This window comes from Metopolophium dirhodum, chromosome 4 (assembly GCF_019925205.1).
Source record: "Metopolophium dirhodum isolate CAU chromosome 4, ASM1992520v1, whole genome shotgun sequence".
NCBI lineage: Eukaryota > Metazoa > Arthropoda > Insecta > Hemiptera > Aphididae > Metopolophium > Metopolophium dirhodum.
The window spans coordinates 7435147-7448381 of NC_083563.1; the positions used below are offsets into that span (position 1 = coordinate 7435147).

General features: G+C 29.1%; 1 protein-coding gene across 1 annotated transcript in view; it reads right to left on the reverse strand.

The window, feature by feature from the left end:
• The window catches only part of LOC132943702 (uncharacterized), a 263660-nt gene that overhangs the window by 105934 nt on the left and 144491 nt on the right, over positions 1–13235 (reverse strand). The window contains exon 3 of the mRNA XM_061012754.1: positions 10589–10723. Within this exon, the coding sequence (XP_060868737.1) occupies positions 10589–10723 (135 nt within the window). The remainder of the gene's footprint in view (positions 1–10588; positions 10724–13235) is intronic.

Below are 13235 nucleotides of genomic sequence, written 5' to 3' on the forward strand. Positions count from 1 at the left end.
ACAAGGGTTAAAAAAAAATTGTGTAATGAAAAAAGTGCAATGTTTTGTGGTGCTCTTCTCGTAGTGGGATAAAATTGAAATTTGATTTTTCCCTATTTTGGTAGGTATCGCGTGCAAAGTATGAATTTAGGAGTTAAAATTGAAAACACTTCTTATATTTTAGTTTTGGAAATTTAAATTTTATTTCGTACTTTTCCTATCATACTGTTTTTACAATAGCATTAGTTTTGATTCTTTATTAGGAGGCTAAAGACTAAGGTATACCTAATGGTATTTGAATCTTGTTATAATAATATTAAAAATCTGTAATTAACTTATATTAAAAATATACCTAAGTTAGGTTACAAACTAGTTATGTTACAAACCTCTATTGAGATTGACTATTTATCTAAATATCTTGCAAATAATTTATTTTAAATCACGATTATTAAATAATTTTTAAAGAATTTCAACTGCTGAATCCATACGTAAAAATATAACAATATAATTTTTTTCCATAACTTATCGTTTACATCTAATAAATATTTGTGTTATTCAAAAATCATTTGAATCATGAATTCCTTTGATTGTAAATTGGCTATATGTGCCCCTACGTCATATTTGTAAATGAACATCTGTTAAATTTTGTAAACAAAACATAATCTGATTCAAAATACTGACCATCTTACGAAAATGTATATTGTTGAAACATAAATTGGACACATAATGAACCACTTTCAGATGACCGCATTGCAGATATTCCTAATAACATTGTTTTATAGATACAATTTTTTTTTTTTTTTTTTTGGCGCAACCGATATTTTCCTTGCTTTTCGCCAAATGTTTGTTGGTTGTTATTCTGGGAAGGAATATTTTGGATAAATCAAATTTGACACTGTCTAGAAAGTTTCTAATAGCCATTGTGATGAACTCAAACACTCAGCATAACCTCTTGTCCCTTAGATACATCATCATTCACCATATTTACATATTATCATAGAAACATTTTTGCCACATACTCAGACTCAACTCTTTCAAAAAGACATGTTATACCTACCCTTTTGAGAATGATTCTCGTATATTATGTTTTCTCGTTTTTCAATTGCCACAAACATTTTACTCGTTTTTTCCTTTTATTTTTTGTGAGCACAACTGCTATACGCCATCAACTAATTCATTTTTCTATGCATTCAGAAGAGATCTTACACCGAAACCCAATCCTCCAGAGAGGCAACAAGTGCTTGTAAGTAATCCAAAAGCAAAACATTATATATATAAAAAAAAAACTAAGTGGTTTTCAGATTTCTCCGTTTTCAAATGATAGAAATGTTCGACGTCCGTGTCGATATAATATCAGATTCCATTAGAGAACAACCTTTCTATTGCTGGTGTTCCCTCTAATCTTATTCCTATAACCGGTCACGTAGCCGATGCATTGCTTTTCGATAAATCCCATATCAATATACCATACCATCAAAATAATTCAATTTCAGCAAATGATTTCCGAAACACGCAATGGTCTTGAATACGTTAATTATTCATCAGTAAATGTGTTTCATATTAAATAATATTAAATCTAACGACACCTTTAAAATTATATGAATTACTCAAATAGATTGATTAAAAGCTTAAATTTGTACACTGTACATTAATTTTAAATTAAAAAAATGTGTGATAAGTATGATTATTATCCACAAATTAGTTGATTGAAGATATCACATTTTAAAATAATATTAATAGTTTTTTCTAGTTCACAGCAAACAGTAAACCTCAAAATTCTTAGTATAAGATCGATCTTTTTCTCGCAAAATTAAAAAGTAACAATTTATAAAAATAATCCTTTTTGGTCATCATTTCAAAATGGGTTTTTAGTTTTTACTAAAATAAACAACGAAGAGATTTTACCATAGTAAATTATTATTGAAACGATTACAAAAATCTGCAAACCAAATTGTATTTTTCATTAAGTTTTAAAAGCTTCGAGACAAATCAAGTGAATCTAATTTTTAAACAAACAAATACATTTTAAATAAAAAAAAATAATGTAAATGACAATGATATTAAATATCTGAATAAACAAATTTCATAACCAGTTTGTTCTACTAGATATTAATGATAAAGATTTAAGTGTATAACTTATAACATTATGGATTTATATTTTTAATTTTTATCATAATATATTATTTTTACTGTATTATACAGTATTATTTTATACATTTTGTAGTTATTCATTTGTATAATTTTCAGTGGTACGGTAGTTCTAGTTATAACTTATTATTGCATAACAATAGTGTAACTCATATCAAAATATAATTCCTAAATTGAATAATAAATTTAAATCACTGCAGAGGAAATATAGCATCAATAGTTTTTACACAATGTTTAGTGTATATTATTGAAAACGATGAGTATATGACACGAATTATATTTTTAGAGTCGATAAACCAAAATAAGACAAAACATATTGTATTCTTGAAAAACAAAATTATATAAAATAAAAAACCTTTCATATTCGTAAGAAAATTAAAATACAAAATAGTATTGACTGGATATTTTGATGAAAACATTGATCGTAGCTTGTATTATAATTCTTGTAAGGGGGACGAGGTGGCCGAGCGGTCTAACGCGACGGATTCGGCACAGCCGGTCCGAGTTCGATCCTCGACCACCGGGCGGCATTTTTCTCCGTGCAAGTCACGGTGTCCGGAGAACAAGTGCCACCATCCCCCACCCGGGCATGGCAGATACCTACGGGTGCCCAATCAAAAATTCTGCCAAAACCCAACACACACGTGTTCCTTCCCCTACCGACACTAACAACCCACAAACAAACCACTACAGCTAATGGCCATAGTTGCCGAAGCTTAAGATCAAAAAAAAAAAAAAAAATTCTTGTAAATTCGAAATCAATAAATTATCTCATTAAAAAAAAATTTGTAACTAAGCTTGAATTTTTATAATATTAAGGACCTTCTATTTTAAATTTTGAGAGGAGTGTTGAATGTACTGATTTTACAATGATGTATGTTATAGATTCTTAGTGGAACGATGAACGTATTAATTTTACAATAATGTGTGTTTGTTTATTCGAAGTCTGTCATCACAAATTCTTCAATTTTTTAATTCGGATTTTTTCCAGTAGGAAAGTTAATCTTGTTGGTACTTCAGAGGGCCTAAGGAAAAAAAACTAGTTTTTACCAAAATCGATTTACTTCCTATGCTGTAATTCAAAATATAATAACTGTAAATACTTTAAATGTTCACCAAATGTTTATATGATAATTTTCCGTACATTATGAAATGTCCATAATATTTTGACTCCTTTGAGCTATTTAAACTTTTTTAAGTTGTTTTCAATTATTGTCGATAGATAAATAATCAAGAATTTTTTTCAAAATTCGTCAGTCACAAAAATTTAGAATAATTTGAGTTAAAAATGTATAAAATGTTTAATTTGTATAGCTAAAGATTGAAAATGTAAAATAAGATTTTTCATAAGTATAGTTCATACTGAATTCAAAAATATAAGAAAATAAATAAGCGCTATTTTTTTTTTTATTGATATTTTATTAGGTTCAAACTAGACAAAATTATTTCAAATCGTAATGTTTTTGCAAAACTGTATTTAATTTACCGTAATTCTTATAGAAAAATCAATTACTTGAATAGCAGTATAACTGTATCATAAAAATATAATCATATATATTATGTTATATATATAAATACTTAGTAGTATAGAATTCTAGAGAAAGAATTCTCCGAAAATATTCTCTTAGAGATTGTTAAGTACCCGCATAGGTACATTATATACGGTATACGTTTATTTGTATACGGTTAATCAAGTCATTTATCAGTAAAAATATCTCGCTCGGAGTCGTTTGAAGTATTATACTTGTACAATGTTTTAACATTAAATTCAAATTTAACACATACATTACATTATTTACAGTGACTTACTCAATGACAAGTCAAACTCGACATCAGATCGGTTACATACTTCCTCACATTTTCATCTTTTGAAACTGTATCCGAGTTACTGATATTATATTTTATTAAGTGAACGTACATAAACATAATGTAGTAAAATGTTAATATGGTTTATTGGTAAAATGCCAAGCATTTAAAACTGAAAATAAAAATCATGTAATACAAAAACTGTTTCTAAACTACCTACATTATAATGCAGTGTACATGATCAATATCTATTGCACACTAGTTTACGTACCCTAAAACAACCAGATCCGTGAAAATATGTTTTTATTTCATTCTATGTTAATACACTCATAGAGATTAAACGTTCCATAAACGAAATTCTTGAAACGAATTAATGAGAAGTAATGCAATAAATATATTTTTTGTCACGCCTGCTCCGAAAGTTTGATTTTCGATAGCGGTTGAAGCGTTGGAAACCGTCCTTTTTTCGTCCGGTAAAGTGGAAATCCCCAAAAGTACTGCGCGCAAATTTCACGCGCGTATACCCTGCAGAAATAGACACTGAAATCTATACCACGGTCGTCAGTCCTAACAAAACATAAACTTTTGGTTACATCTTATAATCATATTATAACCTCCATGCGTGACGCTTAAAATAAATAAAACCAAATCGTTTCTTTCATGAAATATTGTCGTCGTACACAATTATAGTCTAGTTGTTGCATAAATCCTCGCATTACCTTTGCCGTGATCGATGAGTGCAGGGGCGTGACAAAAAATTGTATGTGTGGCTCGTGCGGGAAGACAATTTCAGTCTTGGGCGAAATGGGGCTTGTGCCGTACACGTCGCCCGCGACTGAAATAGCTCACTTTCCGCCCTTGCCACAGAATATACTATTATGAACCACGGGGAAACATAAAATATTATAGAAATGAGAAAAACGTTATTAAAAGGAAACTTGTTTTCATAAAACAACAAATATAAGCTATACAATAATATATTTTATATACTTAGAAACGGTATATGTATTTGTTTTTTTTTTTTATATGAATAAAAAGAAAATTTAAAGATCGATGTATATTATTTGTTTACAAATAATTAATACGAATACATTTATTCAGGTAGATAAACATAACTCCCATAAACATGACGTCTTATTACTTTTTAGTAAGACTTGGATTTTGTTGAAAATGGTTTTTTGGTGGGGAAACTGATAGAAAGTAATTCTCATTTATAAATGTGTTTCCTACTATTCTGATTACATTAAGGTAAACTTTATTTTTCCATTTTCCCCCATAGTGTATTTTTTTTTTGTTTTTGTAAACTTGTACAATTTTCATAAAAATGTCCCTTATTTCTATAATGTTATTATTTTTTTATGAACTATATAACTGTCAGAAATAACTATAATAAGTGAAGTTTTCAAAATAAAATAGATTTAAAGATAATTTTAAATGTATTATAAAATATAGGTATTAGTTAAACAGGCTATAAGCATAAACCCTTTTATAACGATTTATCTTGCTATAAATTTATATTCTTATTTATTAGTGATTACTAATTACTTATTAAGGTATTCTACAAAATTTTCCGAGGAAACAATGTCCAAAATCAAGAATGTCCGCGGTAAAATTGTGCAATAGTTATCAAACATTTCAGAATTCGAAAAATGAGAGTATCGAAATGGAATAAATGAGGAACATAAATTAGTTTATTAATTTGAATGAATTAGTTAAGTTAAGTCAAAGAGAAATTAGACAAAAAAATCTTATCAAGACGTGTAGACCTATGCGTGGGATTTTTCACATTGTTATTGATAGTCTTTTATTATATTACGTATAATAATAAAATCCATTGTAATCAAAAACATAAATAGACTCTAGAATACGTTAAATTTCTATAATATATTTTATCGTATAAGTTCTAAACATTATATTATATTCTCGAAGGAAACGAAAAGACAAAAAGAGGATAGCAGTAAATTGTTTTATTGTGATATTATATACTTTCTTTTTTATTATAGTATCACAGTAGGCATGTTTTAGAGTACCCAATAAAAATATACAAAAGTTTTTAGAATTATTATTATAGATCAGAAATCTTATGTATATGGTACAAATTTGTTTATGGTGAGAATGACAAACATTGCAAGAAAAAAATACTGACATGTCCTGCAGTTGTAACTGGTATTCAATAAAAATCGATTTTCTATAATGCAATGGTTTGTATCAAATATATTATTTTTAAATGCCGAGGTGTTTAATACAGCGAGAAGGGACTTTAAGGTCGGGGAGACATCGAAAACAAAATCGGGCATATAATGACAATATTATTGATTCTAATTTTTTTTTAGACAATATCAGACAAAAAAATAGAAATAAACAAACGGTAAATTAAGAACCGGCCACGATAACGAGTTGGCGGGCGGCGGTCGATGGCACGTCAACGTGATTACGTGACAGTGCGAATTACTGAAAAATAAAATAAAACAAAAATATAAACCCCCCACTGGCTTTTTAATTCCCAGGGGTACACCGTGCTGTATTTGGATTTTTACTGGAATGACCCATCACGTTGAAAACCACCAGCTCAAGAGCGTGGTCAGCAACTAGTCTTTTTTAAGAAAACTATAATAATGGTATAACAAAATGATAAGATTTTGGCTAAATGTATTGCAGTGCATATATTTAATATACATATTAATATTATGCTTTGACATTCAAATTTTTAATACAAATATTTTATTAAATGTATTATTTAAATTATTTGTCCGTACTCTATAAGTAGGTAGGGGTGGACGTTCCACAGAGGCGTCTCATCACAGAGACTATGCTTCGCCACTGCAATGTTATCAAACTATCTTGTGCTGAAGTGACCAAAAGGATACGAATGTCATCACTCATCATGTCGTACAACTGCACGAGTATCTATCCCCGTTGAGGTATCATAACAATGAAATTTTTTTTATAATTTTTTCAAGCATGTTTAATAACGGTTAATAAAATGGTTTTAAAACATTTCTAAAATTAAGGAAAGTTTATTCTACACAAAAAAAAAAAAAAAACTATAAATCATAAAATGAACTATGACCGTTTGATATAAAATTGAAATAATACCATAATGACAAAGGTCTTTTAATAATAAAAAAAAAATTAAACCCATGTAAACACTTTGAAAGTGATATAAAGTGTAACAATTGAGTTAACTATTCTAAGTAAAACAGAAAAATACTTTTAAAAAAGTTTACTGAAATGAAAATATACTTTCAATTCTCATTAAATTAGATTCACTACAAAATGAAAAAGTTACAAGTTTAACGATGATGTGTTATTTCTTTTAAACTTCATACACAATAAGGCAGTAATTTTACTTCAAATCATTAAAAATATAGGTTACACGTAGCACATCAGAAATTTAATGTACTAACTACTAACAAACTAGTAACTACCTATATGTTGAACTAACTTTATGGTTACAAAATACTAATAAATTCAGTATTTTTCCATAGTGTTGTACAAAGCAAAAAATTGCACGTCAAATGTAATTAATTAATTGTATAAAATAACCTGCAATTGTAATAATTTACTTAGGAGTTAAGATATATATATATTTTTTCACCAGACACCAGTTTATTGTATTTAACTGAATTCAGGTCACGCATGTCACAGGCCTGGCTTAAGTGTTACGCACAATTGTATATAAATATTCTAACTGTCATCCAACGTCACATTTTGTAGTTCCAGCATTTACAATTTTGAAATCTTAGAGTGAGTGTAAGGAAGATGAACATTTTTAGTTTTTAGGATTTTTAGAATTTTAATTTCGAGTATTACAACCAGTTCTAAATCTATATTATAGTATTTCCATACCATTATGTTTTGTATTTTTGATATAGCATTATATTTTAGCAACATTTGTTAAGGTATTTTTTTAGTTTCTGAAAATATTCATAAGAAAGTATTAAAATAATCATGTTATACAATTGAATAAACAGTATAAATGGTTAGTAATTCATTTTGATATATAAAAATAAAAATAAGTAGAAATAGATTGGCGTGGTTTCGCCAGTGGATAAGATAAAGACAGCGTTTTGGTATCACGGTTTGGTCAAAAGGTTATTGTGTATCTTCTTCGCATTACACTCAGGATTCGAAATCTGATTCCAATAGAATATGAGGTCTTAAAAGTGTTAGATAATTTGATGAAACGATTTTTAATACTTCTAGCTGTCACGAGAGGGTGGGTAGTTTCAATACTTTCAATAATATTCTTTGGGTGACTCTGGTACTTATTACTTACATTTTCCAGATCAGTACATCGATAAGCATAAAAATCTTTTTTAATAAATTAAAAGATAAATAGATCCTAGAATTATTTTAAACAGATCTGTGAGCTGGCTCTAAATATGTATCAATTTCGAATAAAAACCACCGTTAAAACGAGTGCTTAGCCGATGTTCCTGAAGAGGGAGTTCTTGGTTGTTGATGGGTTGTATGCGATATTTATATGATAAAGATATAGAAGTAGATGGTGGTGAAGGACGTTTGACTTGAATTGGAGGTGACACTTTCATATTTTTATTTCCTGTCTGGTTCATTTTTGTACTTTTCTTTTCATAAATTAAATATGGAATTCCTGATTAGCCATACGTTTATTCGAAATAATAGTTCATCGGTATTATAAGATAAGTCGATTGAGATTATTTTTGCTATTTTTTTCTTATAATAATTTTCTGTATGACCCATGTCCGATATAAATAACATGTTACAGTATCATCAGGGTGTATATACAGTTATCACCTAAAGTTATATATGGTCAAACTCGCCAGTTGCAATACCACTTTTCATAAACGTTATTGTCGTGGATTTATTATTTCATGGTGGTTATAGGTTTTGAAATTATCGGATGAATGTTAATGTATATTTTCAGCGAAGTTTCTGTTGGTGTTGGATTGTATATAAGTATAGATGGAGTTTGTATTGGACTTAAGGAGCTTCGCTACGGATATTATTTAAGGGACAATTACTAATCTCGTCTTAGCCGCCCGGGATCTATGTTTTAGTTTTAAATGATAATAAGTGTGAGTGAAATTCAATGCGGGTACCACTCTCGTACGCGCAGGCACATGTCAATAGCTCAATAACAATATAAAATTCACTTTACGAATTTAACGAAAACTTCGTTATTGTTTAGACAAAATTAAAATTAGTTAACGTTGTTTAATTTTGATTCTGAAAAAAAACACTTTCAGTTTTTCATTTTAATTATGATTTGAAAAAATTCATATTTTCAAGTTTTCAATTAAAGTTCACAATAATGTAAGATTTAATTTTTACGAAATATTCCATGTGACATGTAGATAATTATCTGTAGAGTTCAAAATGTTTTTCAGAATCAAAATCGGACAACGTAAACTAGCTTTAATTTTGTCCAAACGTAAGGTCTTTTGAGCTAAAATTGACGGCAGTAGCGAGGCCCCTTAATAGTCAACGTTGTCCGTGGTGAGGGTGGAAGAGGATGTGTTGGTGTTTTATTACCTATCATGGCTCTCGTGGTAGACCGTAATACAAAAACGTTAACTAGGTCGTGCGTTGTTATACAGCTGACAGAATCTATGCAAATGTGACAGGCAATAAACACGAAAAAACAAAACTTTTTTAGTACTTTAAAAACTGTATTTTATTATTTTTAAAAACTCATACTAGATCAATAAACTTAATATTTGTTTTTCCGAACAAATTTTTCATATTTTTAAATTATTCATATTCACTGAGTCCAATGTATAAAATTCTAAAAAATGTACAATACTTTAATATTATTGCTCTCCTAGATTTTTCTGTGTATATCCAAATTGTGTCTCAACTACTAAGATTGTTCTATGTCTTCTAAAATAAAAAAGGGCTTGTGATCACACAGAAATTCATAAAACACTAATTGTAATTGTACGATTATACGTTTGGACTTTAAAACATTTCTTATCTGAAATGTAATACGTGTGTAATAGGTATATGTGTCATATTTTAGTATCGTAGTATGTTTTACATACGAAATGCTGTGGTTTTGGCCATTTCACCACTTACTATTATAAGTACCTGTCCTCGTTTTACTTTTACGGGGTGATCAACTGTTGCACAGGTGACTTATTAAACCATTAGATGAAAAACTTGACATTTTCACGTATTATATATAAGAAACATATATCTCCCCGAAATCTAGTTGTCTCCCTTCATTATAGGCAGAATATTCTGCTACCTCCACAATGGGAACTGATAACAGTTGTGAATACCCTAAGTCTGTATACGAATGGAAAAGAAAATTTAGTTAATATAATTATGTATGATTCAGTTAGGACACAATTGTGTAACATAAAAACCAGTCCCTACGCAATTCGGAAAGAATTTTTGTCGTAAAACAATACTAATTATATGATGCAAAATAACAATCTTAACAAATAAAATCATTATCATTCTTCCTAATTAATTGTGAAGTTATTTTTTGTTTTTTTTTGTTCGATCTTAACTGAACAAATAAATAATTTTATAATGAACTATAACAAATGCTACTTGTGAAATTTTACGTATAATTGTCCAAACCACCATAAATAAAAGAAGACTTTCAAATATAAAAATAAAATATTCCTTGATACAAGAAAATTGAATTAAAAAATGAACTTACCGATAAAACGTTGATGATCAAACTGTTCATATTTTGTCAAGTCGACGGAGTCATTAAACGACCAAAATGGGCTGATTTTTTCCGTCTCTTCTTCTGCGTCTGTAATCGTGTTACCATTATAACTGGTAGTATTTTCTGAAAAAAAAAATGTATTTTGTTAACAGATATTTATAAAGTTTAGTAGGTGAGTATTGTTATTTTAACAAAAATTACCACTGTACAGTCAAGTATTTAATATCAGAATACTCAGAATCGGTTGAGCCAGAATTGAATTCCCGGAGGTTAAGTTTGCATGTTTTTAAACTTTGTTATTTTTACACGTTGAAAAACAATGTCTTTAAGCCATTATTAATTTTATACAAAAAGTAAGTGTACATAATATAATCGTTTTAATTAAAATACGATTTAGACTTTGTTTTTCCTATTCATGACATATTATATTTATGTAAATTGTTAATTAATAATAAATAGTTACTTAATAGTTGTCTTTATTAAAACTTTTTTTCTGGATAATATAACAAATCAATTTTGAGATATTTTTTTAAATTACATTTTTTCTTTACTCATGTGCTTTACATATTTTTTTGAAATGTTTGCATGATATTTTTCAATATGTGCCAACATGTCAATATACACGATTCATTTTAAACAATACTATTAACAACATTTACACAAATACATAAAGTTATTATTGAGTAAAATAAAATTACAGATAAAAAAGTCAAAACAAAGTTATAATATAAATGAATGAATAATAATTTTTACAAAATATTATCGATAAATTCTACCATCAATAATAATTGCATCCATATATTATTATTTCGTTTAACAACACTTTTTTTCATGTACTTATATATTTGGATTTTACATTTGATGCTGGATGGACCACAGTGCATAGAGTTTTATTTAGTTCACTTAACAATATAGTTGATAATATGTTTTTTCAGCGGAATTTTCTTTTCCATCTGAAACCTACCAGGGAACATATTTATTATTATTTTTTTGCTATTGTCGTCCCAAAACTTATATCGCAAAATATAATAAAACTTGTTTCTATTATGCTTCGTCGCTGTATGATTAGCTACAAAACTGAATGTATGAGCAACTATAAAACTCAAAACACTCGTATATATATAGTCAATATTTCATATGGCTGTAAAAGTTTTTATTCAAAAACTTGAAATGTAAAATTTTGAAGAGTTTCTACCTACGATTTGAACATTATTATACCAACCATAATATTTCGTGATAATTGCAACTTAGGTGCCTAAATATTCTTACAGCGTTTTTTTCCCACATGGTGGAGGTGTCAAATGTCAAAGTTAACGAAGCACAATATAATATTGAAATGGCGGCGGATTCATCACCGTCCTATACGTGTACTGCAGTGTTGTATAATCTATTAGTATTATGACAACACCAGTACTTGACTAAATTGCTATTATGAGAGATATTATTCGATCACACCGTTTAACCACGTATTAATATAACATAATATACCTATGGGATACGGTTACGAATGACGATTCAAATTCGATCTTTCGCGTGTTCATGAATTCCGGGCATTTACTGTACAGATATTACTATACACTTATAGGTATAAGACACAATATAGACACGCGTTTTATTGGCCGAGACGGCATCGCATTGTATTGTATATACATAATATTTGTATTGCACAATACGATATCACATGGCACCGTTCTCCGATTTCCCTACCGTTCGTCGACGTCGTTCTGTGCCATTATTCTATATACAGTACACGTCATAACATCGACGATGGATGCCACCATCAAATTCCCGAACTACCAACACGGTGGCGGCGGTGAAAAATTGAACTTTTATTGGACGCTCGTTGAAAAAGTACCTATACGGAATTTGTCTTATTAACTGGCGCGCAGAGAGCTATTGGACGAAATGCGAGCTGTACACGATAGAGAGAGCACGGTGGTGACGAATAGCGTTTGACATATTTTCCTACAGTCGAAGTCGCATTTCTCCCGTTTTTTTCTTCGGATTTACAAAAAAAGTTTCAAAGATACAACAACACTTTATATTGTGATTCCGTGCTGTTTCTTTTTTTTACGTCTCGTCCCTCGTGACGGTCTTTTGACAAAACACACGCGCACAAAGTCGCTCGGCCGATCCCTCGGATACCCCCGACACGACCTCTCGCATCCCTTGTTATCTTTATAGATGTATAAGTTGTATGTTTATTTACGATCTTTATACATCTTTTCGGGGCTGCTTTAGATTGTGCGTGCAGCATTAGCCTATATCGAGAGGTAAGTTCTCAATACAGAGAGTGTCGTTAAAATAGATTTTGTTCCTTCCACCTCCCCCGCCCAACCAATAAGAAAACTGGAATGTGTTGTACAAATAAATGATAAATATTTATTGTTTACCACTTTTGATATATTGGTTATAACTCCAATTAAATATTGTATTTTAAATGAATAATAAATACAATTACACTCCTTAAACACCATAGTGAAATTGGCTTATATCAATATAATTATTAATTTTATATACTTACTAATATACTTTATAGGTAATGTATATTTTATTATTTTATAGTTATACATCCTACTCAACAGTTAAACAATTTTTTTTAAAATATATATTTAAATATTTCATGCATCAACGA